General features: G+C 35.4%; 4 protein-coding genes across 7 annotated transcripts; 2 read left to right on the top strand and 2 right to left on the bottom strand.

Annotated features, from left to right (window-relative positions):
• Positions 1-61: 61 nt before the first annotated feature.
• LOC108980806 (zinc finger A20 and AN1 domain-containing stress-associated protein 6-like) lies at positions 62-1,361 on the bottom strand. Of its 4 annotated transcripts, none has more exons than XM_018951815.2 (3): positions 1,129-1,361; positions 986-1,053; positions 62-901 (listed from the first exon to the last, which is right to left on the bottom strand). In XM_018951815.2, the coding sequence occupies exon 3, from the start codon at positions 769-771 to the stop codon at positions 286-288; it is 486 nt and encodes a 161-aa protein (XP_018807360.1). In that variant the 5' UTR covers positions 772-901; positions 986-1,053; positions 1,129-1,361; the 3' UTR covers positions 62-285. The 4 variants fall into 4 exon arrangements, with proteins under 4 accessions (XP_018807360.1, XP_018807361.1, XP_018807363.1 ...); XM_018951816.2 differs by having other exon boundaries at positions 1,219-1,361; XM_018951818.2 differs by having other exon boundaries at positions 76-870.
• Positions 1,362-8,899: 7,538 nt separating this feature from the next.
• Positions 8,900-11,527, top strand: LOC118349626 (protein FAR1-RELATED SEQUENCE 5-like). The gene is made up of 5 exons (XM_035695119.1): positions 8,900-9,803; positions 9,924-10,204; positions 10,664-10,885; positions 11,011-11,154; positions 11,522-11,527. Exons 1-5 carry the CDS (start codon positions 8,900-8,902, stop codon positions 11,525-11,527), a joined length of 1,557 nt encoding a protein of 518 aa, XP_035551012.1.
• Positions 11,528-11,750: 223 nt separating this feature from the next.
• Positions 11,751-14,153, bottom strand: LOC108980802. The gene is made up of 5 exons (XM_018951807.2): positions 14,104-14,153; positions 13,826-14,035; positions 13,608-13,687; positions 12,277-12,350; positions 11,751-12,171 (listed from the first exon to the last, which is right to left on the bottom strand). Exons 1-5 carry the CDS (start codon positions 14,151-14,153, stop codon positions 11,872-11,874), a joined length of 714 nt encoding a protein of 237 aa, XP_018807352.2. The 3' UTR covers positions 11,751-11,871.
• Positions 14,154-14,217: 64 nt separating this feature from the next.
• Positions 14,218-19,094, top strand: LOC108980808 (tRNA:m(4)X modification enzyme TRM13 homolog). Its single transcript, XM_018951821.2, has 9 exons — positions 14,218-14,369; positions 14,483-14,545; positions 14,659-14,964; positions 15,042-15,294; positions 15,444-15,501; positions 17,655-17,741; positions 17,882-18,016; positions 18,419-18,557; positions 18,686-19,094. The coding sequence occupies exons 1-9, from the start codon at positions 14,293-14,295 to the stop codon at positions 18,915-18,917; spliced, it is 1,350 nt and encodes a 449-aa protein (XP_018807366.1). The 5' UTR covers positions 14,218-14,292; the 3' UTR covers positions 18,918-19,094.
• Positions 19,095-20,314: the final 1,220 nt, after the last annotated feature.

Below are 20,314 nucleotides of genomic sequence, written 5' to 3'. Positions count from 1 at the left end.
ACAAGCACATTATAAAACAACAATGAAAAACCAATTTGATATGATACTGAGTAAACATCAATAGAATCCAAGATCTATTGCAAATTAATAATTCATAAATAATCCAAATGTTTTAAACTAAAGCACTATTATTGGAGACCACAATCAACCAAACTGTACATATCAGACATGAATAGCATTCAATAGTAAATTTATTTCCTAATACATCAAAGCAACTGAAAATCATACTTCCTATAGCAAATGACAACCCCCTAGACACAAAATCCAAAGGAACCACCACAACCATCATATCTTCTCAATCTTGTCGGCCTTCACAACAGGATTCGCCTTCTCAATAGCTTCCTGCCCAGCGATCTTGTAATCGAACAAGCAGTTGTGCTTGTCAGAGTAGCGATGCAGCGAGCAAAATGTCAATCCGCACCGACACTTGAACCCTGTCAGCCCCACCCGCTTCCTACAGAAGCTGCAACGATTTGCAGGTGCCTTCTCAGGGTTCTCGGATGAAGCCCCTTCCTCAACTCGACTCTGGTTCACTTCCAAAACCCCTTTAACTTGAGCCTTATCCTCCACGCTTGTTTCATCGCTCACTTTCTTTTGTAAAACTATATTATCGTTCTTCTGTTTCAAAAGAAAGTCTTTATAGCATTTGGAGCAAAGATTATTAGTACTTGTGTTCCCAAAGAATCCACAGTTATTCGTGCAAAGAATGGGCGAGTTCGAGGGCTCAAGGCCCATCTCATCAACCTTCCTTTTTTGTGATTCTTGTTCCATTATAAACCAACAAAAAATTCACCAAAACCCTCCAAATTGTTCCGAATTGTGGATCCTAATCCAATAAATAAGCTCCAAATTTAAACAGCCCGTCAAGCCCTATTAATGAGGCCAAGTATTCAAGAGCCAGCTGTTCAGAGTTTTCAACAGGTAGTTAAAAACATAATTGAACGAGAACCATGTGATTTCAGAGAAAATTCAGATCAGGAATTACCAGATGATTGTCTCAGTGTTCGATTCAGTTGTAGATCGTTCGTGACTGCGGCCCGGAAATCGAAAACCCTAGCAAATCAAGCCCGTGAAACGAGAATACCCATATCGAAAAGCAAGCGATTCGATTAAGATCAAAAGCCATACATAAAGATAACACCGATGATGATAATACCGAAAGATACACAGTAAAGAGCGAAACGTTTGGGAAGTTTCTAAGATCTCGATTGTACGGACCTGCAAAGGCAACTCTGATTTGCTTCTTAGAGAATGTTTAATCAGAAAGAGAGACAGAGAAAGAGACAGAGAGAGAAGTGAGGGAGTCTTCCGGGTGGTGTTCCAGACGGAACTGAGTTTCGAAGTTTGAAGAAAGATGAAGATGTCGTTGGCAAAAGAGCTGATTTTATGGGTAGGGCAGTGATTCTGTGTCACGCGCGTCCACCGTGTAGATTTTGCAGAGTCGAATTCACATCAATCACAAATACAATGCATGCATCTGTTTTACTTTAGTTAAATTCATGTGTTTTTGTCTAACTTTAGCCTCAATATTAATAGATAATTTTTTGAAGAGATTTTTTTTTTGAAGATAATATTAATAGATAATGTCACATCATATATGATTAGAAAAAGAGTAATGCTACATACAGTCGTGAAATGCGCAAACGCCGTGCAGTCTCTTTGAAAAAGAGTGGGGTCCATTATTAAAAAATTAATTTCTTTTCAGGTGGGTCCCTTATTTATTTATTTTTTTTAAAACGACTGCACGGCGACTGCACGCTCACGACTGCAAGTATCATTTCTCATAGAAAAATTAAATAAAAATATGAATATAGAATAAATAAAAGCATTTGTATATAAAATTTCTGTAGTATAGCTATATTAAAATCTTACTCTCGATAAGGTATGTGTTCTTATTAAGTTCATTACACGAGAGATACGGACGTTTTCCATAATAGGACACAAGAAACATAAAACAAATACCAAGTTTTATAGGCAGTGGTGGACAAAGAAACCTACATTTTATTGGTAACCCTCTCTTTCGTTCACCTACATTTTAAGACCTTGCAAGAATTCAAAAACCAAAATCTTGTAAAAAATATAACTACGCAGCCTATTAAAAATAAGAGTAATTCTACGTACAATCGTAAAGAATATAACCGCCGTGTAATCATTTTTAAAAAAAGTGTGATCCACAATGAAAAAATTAAATTTTTTCATGTGGGTCTCATATTTTATTTACTTTATTCAAAATATTTATGCGACGGTTACACAACTCATAATTACAAATATATTTTCTCTAAAAACAAATAATAAATGCGGTTAAAGCTGGACGGAATAGTAGCAATACCCATAAACCATATATAGAGGTAATTGAGAAGTTGAGAAACTAATTAAACTAAAACAACAGTCCTTTGTAGCAGCAGCTCCCAAGTTTGCCAAGCCATATGCTATCCATTAATTCCCTTCGTGGCAAATATGTTTAAGCTCAAAATGCATGCATGAGAGAGCAAACGACATGAATAAGAAAAATGACAAAAAAATAAAAAGAGAAATTTTGGCTAGGAGTCACGCCCATCGGTCACTGCTGACCGGCACCATTCGGTTCACTTTCTCTCTATTTGTTTTCCTTGCTTTTATTTAATTTTTTTTTTAATTTTGGTAAGTGGATTATAATTACTTAAATAGTGAAAATTCACAAAAGTTCACAACGTGCCATATGTACCTCTAGTGCAGAGTGGTAGGTATGGGTGTGGAAAGAATCAAAGATGATGAATTTGCTATTTTTTAGCTATCTGTCTTTTCTATAAGTACGTGTTATGACTAATTCATGAATGAAATATTGTTTTGGGAAAAAAAATGATGTCATGGCATTATCTCTAATCCTTAATCAATTTATTTTGTATGATGTTGTAGATGAGACTTGCATTGTTTTGGGTCCCTCATAGGCGTTTTGGGTTTTGGGTCCCGAGGTATAAATCTATGGGTGCGGCTACTATGCCGCCCCAACTTGACCGCGGGGTGTAAAAGTTTTTTTTTTTTTATATTTTTTTAATATATTTAAAAAATAAAAAAATATATTAATATATTTAAAATCACTTCCTTAATTATTAAATAAAAAAAAATTGACCAGCGGTCAAATAAAGGTATCAAATAAAGTGGATATAGTAGTATTTTCCTAAATCTATACCCAAAAAACTACTTTATCTCTCAACTTATACCGTTATACTTGACCACTCAGAAAATATTTTTTTAATTTTTTTACTTAGTAATTAATGAAGTAATTTTAAGTATATTAGTATATTTTTTATTTTTTAAAATTATTTAAATATGAATAGAAAAATGAAAAAAAAATTACAAAAATAACTAACGGTCAAAGTGAGCGGGTTACTCTAGGCGGCAAAGTAGCCCGACTCAAATCTATATTTTTCTTTATAATTTTAGTTTAGTCCACAATAAGTGTTTGGGGTCCACATGTTATTGTAGTGGCAAAGTAGTTTCTAAATAATAATCAATAATAAAGAGACAGCTAGACATTAATGACAATGCATGCATAGGTATGACCAATGTTTTTATGGTGAGCAAATAATGAGATTTTTTGCATGATTTTTACCCAAATTTTCAAACTACTTGCAAGTGGACTTGCAATACCATGGACCTCTTGAGGATTGATGATCGCATTTGCATGATGGTCGCTACTTGTAAGGAGATTTGCATTTGCATGATGGTGGCTTAATGAGATTTGAGAGATGGTTAATAGATGAGAAGATTGTGTAGATTGATGTATTTTGACTATGTTAAAAGAATTGGTTATGTATTTTGTAACTTCATTTGTGTAACTCGATGGAATCATGGAAGGTTCAGTGTATTGTTGTAATTCGATGTATTGTTGATGACGTTGGGTATTTTGAATGTATTTTAATCATTTTATGAGTATGGATTTCTATAAATTTTGGTGGACATGAGATTTGCATCATAGCTAGAAATGATTACTAGATTAGTAAATTTTGATGGCAAACCTGATTGATCATTATAATTTTCTAAATCCTGGGTAGTACATGCTGCCATAATTTTCCTCATGTTCAATTTGCCATCATTGATATTCTGAGTATTGAAAACATAGCAATACGAACTGTTTGAAAACATAACAACACTTAATAATATAATAAATAAATATTACAGGTTCTGAGAGTTTCATACACAGTTACTAAGTTTGAATATTACAATATCGACAAAGGTTTTAAACTTATTACAACTTGAACAAAGTTCAACTTGGTACATATTTACTTAATATACAATTGTTATTGATTCTATCCAACAACATGAGATTAGAATTGAAAATCCCTAATACACACAAAGTAGTATGCTATATTTTGAAGTTTTTCTTCTCTCTTTCGAGGTTCTCTTTCCCTGATAACTTTTCTTTCATTTCCTGCCTCAATATCTACCCATAAAAAGTAGTTGCAGTGTGGCCTTCCCTGCAGCAAATGAGTCGGCCTTATTAATCAGCACTACATAGGCAATGTAAATAAGAATCAGAAATCTAAAAGGAGAAAACTGTAGACCTTTCTAGTTTCTACATTATCAACTAGAAGAAATTGTATAGCAAGGTATGCTGGTCAATCTCCCAAATACTAACGCAAAGTTTTAGAATGTGCCTCACACATTTATTATAACTGAAATGCAATATATATCTAGTGTATGATTAAGTTCTGCATTCTTCAGATATCATGCATGCTATAAACAGTTCCAGCAGCAGAGTATCACAATCATATACTTAGTGCCCAGTGCCCACATATAATTGGGTTCAGATTGATGAGAAACGTCTCAAATGTGACACAGGAACAAGATTCAGTAGAGAATAAAATGTATAGAAGTTTAGAACCCACAAATTTAATCTCATTAATGTACAAACTACACATCTTTGAGATTTAAATTATCTAATTAGCTTCAGCATATCTAAAACATTAAATGCAAATAAAATATGTAAAAGTCAACCTACAAGCGTTTTAGTGACACCATCCTACCTATTTCTGCTGAATAACTCCACACAAGTTATTTTCCCTCAGATCCAACTCCTCCAGCTTTTTAAGCTCTCCAATCTCATTAGGAATGGTACCGGAGAAATGGTTCTTGAAAAGTATACCATCAATAGTCAATAGAAAAAGAGGAAGCAAGAGCCAGAATATTTCAATAAGATTCAAAAGACACAACAAAATTGATAAATATCAAGCTGCATTACAAGACTCTAGATTTAGTGTTTACAATGGTGGAGCCCTTATAATTCTGGAATAGTTCATTTACCAATGACAGAGACATATGAATCCATAATTATTAAAGTCCAAAATGTCAATAAGTACCCAATACAATGACAACATATGCTACTGCATGAACTTACATAAAAAAAAATTGCTTACCAAAAGTCACATTCTTCAGAGTAAGACTTACAAGACATCCTTAATAAAGGTTAAAGATGTAAAAACTGCCAAGTTTGAACATGTAACTGTTTCCTAGATTCAAATTGTTTATTTTTGTAAAATACCACTTCAAAATGAAACATCACTAGAACTGGTACAACGAGAAAATTATCTGAGACTGAAGTTACCAAGCTTTATCATGTAATGCAATAACAACACGATGATTTTTCTTTCACATGAATCAACCAAAAAGAGGCATGTCATTTTCCCTTCACATCAAATTCTAGAAACATGACACAGTGAATTTTTATAGAGAACGTAAGTTACTAGGTTTCCCAAGCTCAGGTGCCAGTGTCCCCTCCAAAGAAAGTTGACTCAGATCCCTGCAATAATAATTAACACATTAAGACGCTTAAATTGCTCCATACTGCCATACTTAATTTTATGAATGCAAAACCTCTAGAATTGAGATCCAACTTAATTGTTATATGTCAGACAATTATGAAAAGGAAATTACTTAGCCTAGTAAAAGAAGAAAACTATAATAATATAATCCTTAAAAACAATATCTTTTGCAATGCCATCCATGCAAAAGAGACTTACAGCGTTTGCACTTCACCATCCATGCAATGAACTCCCGACCACCCAAAATGATCGGTGTCATTAGGATTCCAATTTGCAAGTACACTATAAGGATCCCAATCTATTCTCGCCCGGAAATCCAACAAAGCCAATCCTGCATTCGCACTCCAAATTGGAACAAACATTAGACAACATCATACATTAATATTATAAAAGGACAAACATGGATGCTCAAACGATAATTACCTTCACTGTTAAGCGACAAACATCCCCTCATACCCGAAACAACAACCAATGCCATGAAACACGAGAACCCGAATCTATATAGGTGCCATCTACCCCCATTGCTTGACGAACCAAATGCAGCAGTGGTAAAGGTCAACCATCGACGCTATACAACACACAAATCGAAATCGAGCAGAGGACGACGATTAAGGCTGAGGAAGTGTGAACTTTAGGGCAGAGGTGTTAGACAGGGATGTCCAATTTAGAGCTGACGAAATAGAGGAAGGGGACGATGGACTGAAGCTGGGGAAGGCGACGGTGAACTCGATCTGAGAAGGGGACAATGGCTTAGAGCTGAGAAAGGGGATGGAATTTTTTTCCCACTTTTGAGAGGCTTCGTCGAGTAGGGGGAACACCTTATTATTATAAATTTTTTTAAATTTTAACATAAAATATAATAAATAATTTAATTTCTTTAAATCTTATATTCAATTTTTTAAAATAATAATAATATTAAAAATATTATTTTAATAATATCTTTTTAACTTTTATCTTTTATTTAAAATCATTTCTATCTATTTCTGAACAGAACTGCTACATACAGGAAAGGTTAATGCCTGTACGTGCAGGCGTCTGACGTGGCTAAATGCCACGTGATGCTTAAAAAAAAAACCAAAACGTAACGTAAAAGACTTGAAAAGGTAAAAAGATAAGAAGAGGTCGTCGTTGTCTGCAATTTCACGCAGTGCTGCAGTTCAAAATCAATCCCCCGCGCACCCCTCGATGTCGAACCAGGTTCCTTTCAAGATCAAAATTTTTTATTTTTTTCATCTGATTTTGTTCATCTGATTAGTTTTATGTGAAAAGCTCTAAAAAAATTCATGTGAAATAGTTGTTCATCTGATTCATATTTTGTTCATCTGATTAGTTTTATTAATCTTACCGAGAGAAATGCATTAGGAGATTAGTTTATGTGAAAAACTCTGAAAAAATTTCTTACCTAGGAAAGCAGGTCAATCTTGTCCCTATCCAGAAAAAATTTTGCAGAAAATTTTTCCAGTATTTTGTGTTTCTTTCCAAAAAAAAAAAAAAAAAAAAAATCTCTGAAAAAATCTGTAATATTAATAAAATGCCCAGATTATAAAATCCATAAAAATTTGTTCTTGTCTTTGATTTTGGGTTTTGTGTTAAAGATATTGGATTTGTTTTAAAGATTCAGTTTTTGTGTTTCTTTCCAAAAAAAAAAAAAAAAAAGTCTATCAAAAAGTCTGTAAGATTAATAAAATGCCCAGATTATAAAGTTCATAAAAATTTGTTCTTTTATTTGATTTTGGGTTTTGTGTTAAAGATATTGGCTTTGTTTTAAAGATTTGAAGAAATGGGTTTTTGTTTTCAACTTAATTTGAAGATTAAAAGACCAGATCAAATTAGAGTAATAAAAGACAAGACTGTTTATAAAGTCAAAATGGGGAAAGAGTCATAAACCAATTTAGAGTCATAAATCAACAATCTGATTGCATTATCATTTTGGCTATCACTTTTTTAGATTTATACAAGATCTCAATATTCTATTTTGAACTGTCTAGATGGGGAAAGAGAAAGAAGACACATCTCACATAACATCACCTGTCACAAATCCATCAATTCAGATATTATAATATTATTTCAACAGTTATCGTGTATTTATTTTATGTGTAGTCAATGCCAACTTGGGTTGATTAACATTATTGTGTGTTATATTAGGACATATTGAGACCACATTATCCAGATTTTTCTAACTACATGCATGGTTACTACGGTCAAATGCCTCATGCGTGGGTACCATCTTTTGTGCCTGCTCAAAATGCCAACCCATATCCATGGAACAATCAGGTGATGCGGATAGTAAAGTAGTACATGGACACCAATTTTATGAACTTGAATATTTGTTCTAATTATAATTTTTTTAAAAAAAAAATTGCAGCAATCAGGTAGTTCCACTGCCTTGAATAGTTCTGCTGCCTTGTATAGTTCCACCATACCAGTGATGGGACCTCCTCCAACTGCCTACCCATTTCTATGGAGCAATCAGGTAATAATTTCGAGTTTTCATGTACTTAATGTGATTTCGAGTTTTTAATCTTTTTTTTTTTTTTTGGTAAATTGCAGCAATATCCATGGATGCCTAATTCCGTTGCCATGCCTAGTTCCACTATCAGTGCTGCCATGCATAGTTTCACTGCCATGCCTAATTATACAACCAATGCTAGCTCTAGTGTAGCTAGTAGCTAGTAGCTCGTGCTCCGCTTTACCAGCATTTATTCCTTCTACAAATGCCAACCCATATTCATGTGGCAATGAGGTGATGAGTTTATTTTTCACATAATTGTACTATGTATCCTTCATTTTCCACAACAGATATTGATTCGTTATAATTGTTTTCTTTTAAATATTAGGAAAATAAGGCACAACAAAGTCACTCTGTCGAGACAACTAGTGATGCATCCCTAGACTCGATAGAATTTGAAGCTCAATATACTGCATCTTCGGGTAATACTATTGATACCAATGAGGCTGGCAGTTTCGAGACACTATTCACGAAGCCTACTACAGGGTGTGATATCACTGAGGAGCCAAAGGCAGGGATGTGCTATGAATTAGAAAATAAGTTGGTTGCTTACTATAAAAAATACGGTAAACAATGTGGATTTGAGATAATGACACAGAGGAGTAAAAGGGAGAAGGATGTGACTATCAAATACGTCACTCTAGGATGTGCTCGTGGTGGCAATGCACAAAATCGGACGTCAAATGTCTCTAAGCCTCGGCCAACAAGGAAGACAGACTGCAAGGCAGGGATGAATGTGTTGTTGAAGAATGGGAAGTTGTGTGTCACATCGGTATTTAACACACACAATCATGTGCTAAGTCCAAGAAAATCCAGGTTTTTCAGATGCAATAGAGAAGTTAGTGAGTCCGTTAAGAGAGTTTTGGATACAAATGATGAGGCTGGCATATGGATGAATAAGAGTTTCCAAGCTATCGTGACTGATGTGGGTGGGTTTGAGAACGTACCATTTGGGGAAAAAAATTGTCGTAACTACATTGATAAGGCACGTCACCTACAGTTGGAGAAAGGTAGTGCACAAGCATTACTTGAGTATTTTCGACGGTTGCAATACAAGAATGATGGTTTTTACGGCATAATGGATTTGGATGATGATAGGATGAGAAATGTGTTTTGGGTGGACGCCCGTAGTAGAGGAGTGTACAACTACTTTGGAGATGTGGTAACATTCGATACCGCGTATCTAACAAATAGATATGGAATGCCATTTGCACCTTTCATGGGTGTAAATCACCATGGGCAGTCAATCCTCTTGGGTGCAGGGCTTATTTCAAGTGAGAATACAGAATCATTTGTGTGGTTATTTAAAACTTGGCTTGATTGTATGGATGGAAAGGCGCCAAATACTATTATTACAGATCAATATCGTGTAATGAAAAATGCTATCGCCATTGTGTTCCCTAACACGCGTCATAGATATTGCTTGTGGCACATACTGCGCAAGGTTCCTGAGAAGCTTGGTAGTTATAATCAATACAAATGTGGCCTGAAAAGTAAGTTGTTATCTTGTGTCTATGACTCCCTTACTATCGAGGAGTTTGAGTTGGGTTGAAACGACCTTATTATAACGTACAATTTGCAAGAAAATGTTTAGTTGCAAAGCTTATATGCAGAGCGAGAGTTTTGGGTGCCGGTATATTTGAAGAATTCGTTTTGGGCTGGAATGAGTACAACTCAGCACAGTGAGAGTATGAACGCTTTCTTCGACGGCTATGTGCATGCTAAGACAAATTTAAAAGAGTTTGTTGATCAATTCGACAGTGCATTGAAGAAAAAAATTGAGAATGAAAACCAAACAGACTTTCATTCATATAACTTCACAATTCCACTTATATCACACTTGGCACTTGAGAAGAAATTTCAAGAAGTGTACACGAATGCCAAATTTAGGGAGGTTCAATCCGAGATAATGGGAATGATTTATTGTCATTGCCATTTTCAGAAACAAGATGGAGTAATCGCAACTTACCATGTCGATGATGAAATTAAAGCTGAAGATTTCATCAAGAGGTTGTTTATACTGTTTACTTTAATGAGGCTGAGTTGGAGGCGAAGTGTCTATGCGGGTTGTTTGAGATGCGATAGATACTGTGTAGACATATCCTTGTCATATTTTCAGCTAGAAAAGTCCGTCGGTTGCCTGAAAAGTACATATTAGACCGGTGGAGAAAGGACATAAAACGCAGGTATACTATTTTCTGAGCAGTTATGACGAGAAGGATATACTAAGGATATGGTCTCAAAATTGTATGCGATGAAGTAATAACAAATTTGTTATAAGGTAATAACAAATGCAGCGTCATGTGATGGGTATACTGAGGATATGGTCTTAAAGTTGTATGCGATGAATTAGGTATACTGCACCATGAATCCCCACAGCGTAGCTTCAAATGTTGGATTAAGTACTGTTCATGCAACAACGGAAGGAAGTTCAAAAAAAGTATTAAGTCCCCATGTTGTCAGAGGCAAGGGAAGACCCCCGACTAAGAGGAGGATGTCGATGATGGAGGAGAAAGTGAAGAAAATAAAAACTAAGGCTGCTAAAAACAGCAATGACAAGGGAAAAAGCAAACCGGTGAGTGCATGTCATGCAAGTTATGTTAGTGGTTACCTGATAATAGATGTACAGTGTTATATGTTGCTTATATAGTACTTGATAATATTTGTTTTTTTTTTTTTTGCTTATTTTTGGATTGTCAGCGGTGGCGTAGATTGGATACTGAATTATTGGAAAGCAGTGGGAACCAAACATTTGTGATTACCAACCAAGAAACTGTACAAACATCTGTACAGTTGGATGGAACACAACCTTCAATGGCAGAAAGAACACAATCAGAAAGTAGAGTATGTTGTTACTTGATGATGGTTCGATGTTGTGTATTGGTGGTGATTTAAGAAGTTGTGTTGGTGGTGGTGATATGTTGTGTAGCAGTGGAAATTTGCAAAAGTCATGTCTTTTGGTGATATCATGTGTTGGAAGTAGTGAGACGTGTTTTAGTAATGCTCTTAAATGTTGTGTTGGTGGTGGTGAGATGTAATGTATTGGTGGTGTATTGGTGGTGAGATGTAGTATATTGGTGGTTATTTTAAGTTGTTGTGTGTTGGTGATTTTAAATTGTGTTGGTTGAGATTACTTTACTAATTTACTCGCAAATGTGTTTTATCATTACTATTATTCAAACATGTAATTTAAGTTGTTTTCTCGTATCAGGTATAAGAAAAGCCTCCAACGGATGTCATGGATGCATAGCACTACTGATGGGAAGATTTGCTTGTATAAAGATTATTTTTTTTATGTATTAAAATGCTCGAAACTTGTAGTTTATGAGGAACTTCATGTATGGAACAAACATGTATTTGAATCGTCATATCCAAGTAAACTGGATTTTTGACATGTTCATTTCATAAAATATAGCAACTATCATAAGCAGAAATGACACTTCAAAACTAAATACATTCTCAAATACAATAATTTCCAATGATGGATTAGAAGATCACTAACACTAAATAAAGTCTTAAGTACATATGTGGTGCCTTACTCAAGTTACAAATGCTAAGACCCTAACACCAGTTCTTCATCATTACAAAAGTCCCTATGTATTTGATCATCAAATACAATGAAATACATATGATGAACAGCCAAGAGACATGAAGTAGTCTGCGTGCATGCTGCATATCAGCTAATTGCTTCTGAAGCAAGGCTTCATTGTTGTGGAGTACGAACTCCCTCTTCTCAATCTCTTTTTCTCTGCTTTTAAGCGCTTCATCTTTCCTTAATAATTTTGTTTCTCTAGTTACAATGGCTTTCTCTCTGACATCTGGATTATCTGCCCACTTGAAATATTTGCAATATGGTATTCCCTAATTATACACAAGTCAGAAAGTATGTTTCAATTCAGAAAGTATGTTTCAAGTTAAAAATAATAAAACATTATATCTTGCATAAACACTGTTAACTGCACGTACCTCTTTATTGAACTGTGGACACCCAAAAAATAGTCGCCTTGGATTTCTTCGGGTATTTGATATTCTAAGTACAACTTATTTCCCACAGGTGCAAATTGGGTAATCCATCAAAGTATGATTAACAATTGATGATGAAGTAACCGATGATGATAACATTTTAAGTACTGTTAATAAACGTGAGTATTGGCTTTAATTTTTGTGACAACTACTGCAAGGTTGTCTATATTGTGATAAGCAAATAGAATTACTGTTTTAGATTTTGTACATAATCATCCATTGCACAAGATTTATGATATATAGTCTCATATAAAAAAAAAAAAAAAAATCTATGGACATTTCAAATGAAGATTCTGTTCTGCTTCAAGTCTGCTTCAATAGATATATAGTACTGTACAACTGCAGATTCTGCTTTAAATGCAGATTCTAGTTAACAACATTTTACTCCAGCATAGTGGCCTGGAAGAGGCCACAATAAGAGCACTACATTTTACTACATTTTCCAGGGATGTGATTTTCAGTTCTCTTTATAAGAGGGAACTGAAAGTTTTTACATAAATGGAATAGGGCATTAGGGAACTGAAAGTTTAATTTAAAGTAGAATCCCCAAACATTAGGAAGCATTAGGGAATTTCCAAACCACACAAGTCAAGGGCTGCTAGGCTATTCCCAGCAGCCCTAATATTTTTATGCTGACCTTATTTCTTACCCTAGGAGCCTCTTAATCCTATTAATTAGCAAGGCAACAATAGGAGAAACCCATCCTTATTTCTTACAAGGATTTGTTGTGCCAAACCAGCAGCAGCAAACCAAGAATCAAGTCACTGCCACTCTAGGTTGCCTGAGAAGTAAAGTAATACACGACCAAGTTCCAGAATTAGACATTGAGACACAGCAAGTCTAGCACCAAAAAGAAGACACCAAGTCTAGCACCAGAATTAATATATGATCTTTAACCTTGGACAAATTCAAAGCAATGGCTTCAATTATCTTTAACCTTCTTCTCCCATACACTCAGAAGCCTCCCAACACATATAAAAAACGAAACCAATTTTTGCATCTACCTTCTGATGTTATTCAAACATACACAATTTCATATGCCATAAGATCACACTGGAAGAGTCAATGAGTTTCTTAATGTACAACCATTCCATCTTCATACAATCAGGTTCACATAATAATCATCCACAAAATTTGAACTCATCCACAAATTTACCAAAAGAAACAAATAAAAATAATTTATGAAGAAGAAATGGACTTCGATTGGAGTCGTTATCTAGGGTTAGGGTTCGGGTGAAATCAAAATGGTGGGAGAAAGAAAATGAATTCGTTACCTAGGTTTATGTCGGGGATGAAGTCGCACTTCGATAGCTGGGAGAGACACCGAGTTGGTGGAGAGGAATGGCTTGGTCGGCTGAAAATCCACAAATTTACCAAAAGAAACAAATAAAAATAACTTATATAGAAGAAATGGACTTCGATTGGAGTCGTTACCTATGGTTAGGGTTCGGGTGAAATCGAAATGGTGGGAGAAAGAAAATGAATTTGTTACCTAGGTTTATGTCGGGGATGAAGTCGCACATCGATAGCTGGGAGAGATGCCGAGTTGGTGGAGAGAAATGGCTTGGGATGCTCGAGAAACAAGTTCGTTGCTCTGGGGAAGAAATCGCACAGAGAGGATTGTGAGAGCAGTTGAGCGGATTGAGAGAAAGAAATGCAAAACGCACCGTTTTGCACCTTTAACTTCGAAGCCGAAGTCTTACTTCAGAAGCATCGAAACGCACCGTTTCACTTACTTAAAAACGATACATTTCGCTCCACATCAAATACCGTGCACACGCAGGCCCGAGCTGCGCCGCGTCTAGACTAGACTTTTTCATTTCTAAATCCAAATGCAATATCGTATTTTTAAGTGAGAAAGTCACGTAGGGCGTGCGCACGCAGTCCCGAATAGAATCCAAACTATAATATAGGGCTCGAGGCTTTCTTGCGGGCCTGCGGCTACTAATTATCACAAGCATGGAGGGGTGCCGCTGCCAGTTCTGGCTGCCGAAGAAGAACAGATTCTGTGCCAACGTCCCTCTCGGCGATTCTTTGTATCTCTCTACATCCGTCAATCTCCATCTCTCCCTCGCAATTATTATCGCCATTCTTTCTTTAATTGTTCAATTTTCCGGTTCTTTTTTGCTGAATCAAACTTGTGCTTTAGGTTCTGTGGAAATCACAATCCCAGGTCTGGCCAGTGGATCCCATGCCCAGTAGACCCTTCTCAGTAATTCTTCGTCTTCCCCTTCTTGTTTTCTTTGTCCCTCTCTGGTTTATATTCTCACCGTAAACATAATTTGATCTTACTTCTTCTGGGGTTCTTTTATGTTCATATGACAGCTCCGTACTTAAGGATAATCTTCAAGGGCATGTTAAGAGATGCCCATTACTTAAACAAGTTCAATCCTTGACTCTTCAACCCTTCTACCAGAAGGGCATAAATGCTGGCAGAGATGAAAACACAGAAGATTTGGGCCACGTGTCTTCAGAAGTGAAGAGAGCTGCTGTTCATGGTATGGGTCTGCCTGATTTTTTTAAATTGATTGAGAAGATTGAATCTGTTCATGGGTTGGTATGTAAGGATATTTGTGACTCCTATAAGATGCCGGAAGCTTGCAATATGTGGATTAAGAGAGAAGTCGATAGGTAAACAAGCTTGCATAAAAGAGTTTTGCTTTGTGGGGTGGGTGTGGTCTCGTTAAAGACTGAGTGGGTGTTCGTAGGAAATTGCCATTTCAGGAGAAACATGTTGTGCAACAGGCATCGATTCTTGGCCACTTGGAAGAATCTGGGGTATTGAAGAATGACGCTGGGAGGAAACAGTGCGACTCTGAGGGGTCATATGACGATGGCAAAAATGGCGTGTCTGCAGTGGTTGAATTTGGAGCTGGGAGAGGGTACTTGACACAAATGCTTGCCGATTGTTACGGGATCAAAAAGGTTTTTCTAGTTGAGCGAAAGTCATACAAGCTGAAGGTTAGTTGGGTTGGACCAGAAATTGCTTCTTACATTAACGCTGTTATTCGTTACACTTGGTTATGATCTAGTTTGGAGTTTGCTCATGTGCTCTTTGAACTTGAGATTTTTCGAATTATTAATTTTATGTTATGCCAATGCCATTCTAGGCTGATCGTTCCTTGCGACAAAAAGAGTGTTTGATATTGGAGCGCTTGAGAATTGACAGTAAGGGTTTTTGGAATCCTTTTGCTTGAAAATCTATACGACACTTCCATTATTAGATCTATGCTGCATTTATGAGAACTTTGATAAAATTATATGCTTGACTCAGTATAACTTCTTTCCATTCTAGTACTTATCCTGAAACATCTGGCCAACGTTTTACATGTATTATTCTAAGCCAAGAACCTCAAATTTCTTTAAAGCTGTATACTTTGGGTAGCCCACGTTTCAAGGTTAGTAAATGCAGTACTAAGTCCAATTTGGATTGAGAGATTATCTCAACTCATCTCATCATTACAAATTTTCCAAATTTTCATACAAAATATAATAAACAATTCAACTTTTTTAAATTCTAAAATAATAATAATATTAAAAAATAATATTATAATAATATCTTATTTAACTTTTAATTTTTATCTCAACTCATTTTATCTCAATTCATATCCAAACCACACCTGGTTGCCTTTGGATGTATAGGTGATTTCAAATGATTTGAGTTGATTTGTGAATAGTAATACTCTGTGGGTCCCATTGAGGCTGCGTTTGGTTGCAAGACTCAGCTAAGTTTAGTCTAATTTTAAGTTGAGTCTAACATCCAAACACCCAATTCTCAATTATTAAATTAATCTAAACTAAAAACCTCCTTACACGTGGGACCCACAACTTTTTCAACTTAACACATCTTTATACATAAGACTTACAATCTTTTTCAAGTTCTCATAAAAAGTATTAAACTCATCTTAACATCCACACACTTTAAACTCAGTTTAGATGACCCCCACATAACTTCATCTACTACTCAACTCACTACTATTCATAAAGAACCGAGCTCAGTTGAGCTCAACTCAACATCCAAATGCAGCCTGAGATGTGTTTGAATGCATGAAGTAAGTTGAGATGAGTTTAATTTTTTTATGGGAAATTAAAAAAGTAGTGAGTCCCATTAACGATTAGTTGGGATGAGTAGAACTCATCTCAACAACCAAACACTGCCGTACTATCCAAGATTACCAGTGATTTTACGTTCACTCATGAAAGACGGATACTTGCTTGAGCAGAAACATGTGTACGTATACGACACAGGACAATTTTGAAGGCTAATTCTATTTTATCAGTGGTAAATGTTGTATCGCTAGCTTCTTTTATGCTGCTAGTTTTCAGGTTTGATTAGATACACTGCTGAAGAGCTTTGAAGCTTTTGTGGCAATGGTGGTGGTGAAAAATGATGGTGCTGACTGTAATATGGCCGTGATGGTTAGGAGTGGATAGCCTGTATTAGTGAGTGACGACGTTGGGAGTGGCTCCCCTCCCACAAGCAACCCTTCCACATCTTCCAGTTTTCAAACAGGAGTATGCTACGTGGGTCCATCTAAAAGTCCGAAATCTGCCACACCACTCTCTTTTCCACACTGCAGTCTCGCTCTTTTCTCCCTCTAATAATGACTGAACACATGATAGTTTTGGCTTCAGATACAAGAAGATTGCAGTTGGGCCATCCTACCTGAAACAATGGAGTCCAGCAATACTTCCAAGATTTTTTTTAAAACTTCTTTAAGAAGTTGCAAAACACATTAGAATTATAAGAGGAAAATGTTTATAGGACAGGAAAAATAACTGTGGAGCCAAAGCAGTTAGGGGCGAGACGCTTTTGACAACTTTATTGGTGCTATAGTTGGCAATGAAGGTGGTTTTATCTTAGTGATTCTAGTAGCAGATTCCCCTTACCCTGCCACCAGTACTTGCATCTGAAAATTAATTAAAATGGGCATTATTAAGTTAGCGAAGGTAACATTTTATTGGAAAAACATAATTTTTTTTGCTGTCATAGTATTTGATTTATTGCCTAAGTTTCATAAATTTCTGATATCTGTTTGCATCGTTAAGGATTATTAGTTAGATTAATGGTTATTTCCAACTATTTTGTTTTATCTGCAATTAGTTTGCTTTGCTTCCTCCTATACAGGATGATATCAAATTATATTTACCTGTAAAACATGTGATCAACATAATTTGCTTATGCAGATTTAAGTTCTTCTGTAACTTTTATATTACAAAGTGATGGCATATCTGCATACTGGAAGGAAGTTCTCATTGTATGGCGACATAAGTTAATGAAAATTTATATCATGTTACATTGTGAAATTAAACTGTCACAGTTGAGGATTTAAACTTGAATGCGGTTGAGTCTTTGCGGGGAATTCCTTACCTGGCCATTGGTAAACATCTCTGTGGGCCTGCCACCGGTAATTGTACCACTTTTTCAATTTCCATACAACCTTGACTATGAATTTTTTTTATACAATCACAACATTTTGTGAATAGAGATCATTGATAAATGATAGCGTTGCTGAATAAGTTTGCCTTATAAACTTTTTGGCTGCAGATTTGACTCTAAGATGTTGTCTTGCTGAACATTCTAGTCCAGATAATGTTGATTCCTGCAGCGGTAATCAAAACCTCAGAGGTCTTGCTATAGCAACATGTTGCCATCATCTTTGCCAGTGGAAACATTACACAAGTAATCAACTTTTTCAAAAAAAAAATCATTACACAAGTAATCAATTGATCCAGCATTAAAAATATATTCCCTCTGTCACACAATAGATGAAGTTTTAAAGTTCGTGTGTTTTAATAAAAAAGCACTTCTAAAAAACCATTAGATTGACCCAAAAAGATGCATTGAGATTTGAAAAAAAAGGTGGTCCAAATTTGAGAGAAACTACTTCATACTTGATGGTAATATGAGAATTGAAATAGATAAATGCTTTCATTTTTGAAAGTTTCATCTATTTCTGAAAAAAAAAGTGCTTTCATCTGTTGTGGAACAGAGGGATTATGAATTAGTAGCTGATCATGTTTATCATTGGTAGATATCTCTTATTATGAGTTGACTAGCTCTGTGACTCTGGCTGCCCTTTAGATAAAAAATATTTATCTACTTTGGGGATCACCAAAGAAGAATTCCATGCAATTACGTGGTTTACAAGCTGGGCAGTAGATGCTGATCATGGTTCAGATCTCCCTGACGTTACTGATGTCCAACTGCATCTAGAATCAATGTAATCATTTTGAACTTATCTTTATGTTTTTCTCTTATGAATGTCAGTGAGAAATTGGATTCCATTTTGTATTTTCATCTTTTTTTCTCTTGAGCAATTGGCTTAGTTACTTATAAATTCTGTGACAGTGAAAGGGGAGGAGAATGCAGCGGAGATGCAATTGGAGTGGAGGACTTTGTGAGGAATATGAAAGCAATTGAAAGGGCAGCCTTGGGGTTTATGTGCAAGCAGATTATTGACATGGGGAGATTAATGTGGATCAAGGAACGTGGTTTAGAAACACGGCTTGTCAGATATGTCCCGACTAGCATCTCTCCTGAAAACCATTTACTGATTGCCAGACATGCTAATCATTTTTGAGATAAGAGTATGGTTTTTCTTCTATTTGAGCTTGGATAATTTCCTTTTTGCTAGAATATAGATATTGTATTTCAATCTCATTCAAGTTTTTAGATTAATGATGGTTAGAGTTTTGAGATTAGCAATTGCTTGTCAAGTGAATGACATCAATATATGCAATTTCCCATTCATTTCTTCTGTTATAAGTGTAAGATTAACTGGTAACAAAGAAGAAACAGATACAGACTTGAGGGTGTCATTTTGCTTTTACAAGAAAACTATAAATATAATGCACATGAGACAGAATTGAAAACAGGGTGCAAAATATGAGGAAAGCATGAAGTTCTCTTGCCGGGAAATAAATGGAAGGAGCCATTGAAGTTAAACTGGGTCTTCATTTAAACCTATTTAGTAGTTACTTCGGGACTCTTTCTTGTAGTTGAGGTCTGTACGTGCCTTTTGCTGGCTGGGATATACATACATATATATGTATTGAAGTTCTGTCGTGTGTGAATAGAATCTCACTTTGAATGGTATTAATTAAAGTGAATAAATGATATAATATTATTGAGTCCCAGCACGTCAGTTGAATTTTTGGGTTAAGGTGACGATCTAATATGTTAATTTCTCACTTTAAGTACTTTTCAAGCTTTATCCCATATTCATTTTTTTTTATGCCAGTTCATGTTTTGTCTCCCTTCTCTCTAATTTCTCCCAACTTCAACCTACCACCAACCTCACTCTCTCCCTCAAGGAAAGGTCCACTTCCTCTTCCTTTCTCCTTTTCCCATAGTAGTTAGGAGGGTTTTTTTTTTTTTTTTTTTTAATAATTTTTAATTTTCTTTTGTCTTGATCTATCCTCTTCCACCATTTTTCTTTGTATTTCGCTACACCTACCTACCTCCACCCATCTCTCCCTCACCAACCATGTTCTTTTTCTCACCCTTCTTTTTCTACATTAATTACTTCCACTTCCCACTAGAGCATCCCCAATGTATATCTAAACTCATCTATTTTGAATAACTAAAACCCTACTTTGTCTATTTTAGTTAATAACTTTTGTAATATATGATTCATCAACTTATCTATCTATTTATTTATTTTGTTATCTATATCATTTAACTTTTATTTTTTTTTCAATATTTTCATCCCCTCATTGCAATCCGTCTATCCCAGCTCAAAATGACAAAAATAACAAAAATAACTTAAATAAAAACAAAAATTGAAAGATGGAAGACAAAATGAGTATATCTTAAAATAGAGTAAAACTATAAAGCACTTATTATAGCAGTGCACACAATGTACACTTTAAGTGATTTATTTATTTTTTTTAATAACAAAATGGGCATTTTGATTCTGTCCCTTCCACTCACTCGGACCAAAATGGCATGCCGACATCGCTACCTCTATAGGACAAT

Source organism: Juglans regia, chromosome 10, assembly GCF_001411555.2.
Source record: "Juglans regia cultivar Chandler chromosome 10, Walnut 2.0, whole genome shotgun sequence".
Classification (NCBI taxonomy): domain Eukaryota; kingdom Viridiplantae; phylum Streptophyta; class Magnoliopsida; order Fagales; family Juglandaceae; genus Juglans; species Juglans regia.
The sequence above is the reverse complement of the archived record's forward strand: the minus strand, read 5'-3'. Positions and strand labels throughout refer to the sequence as shown.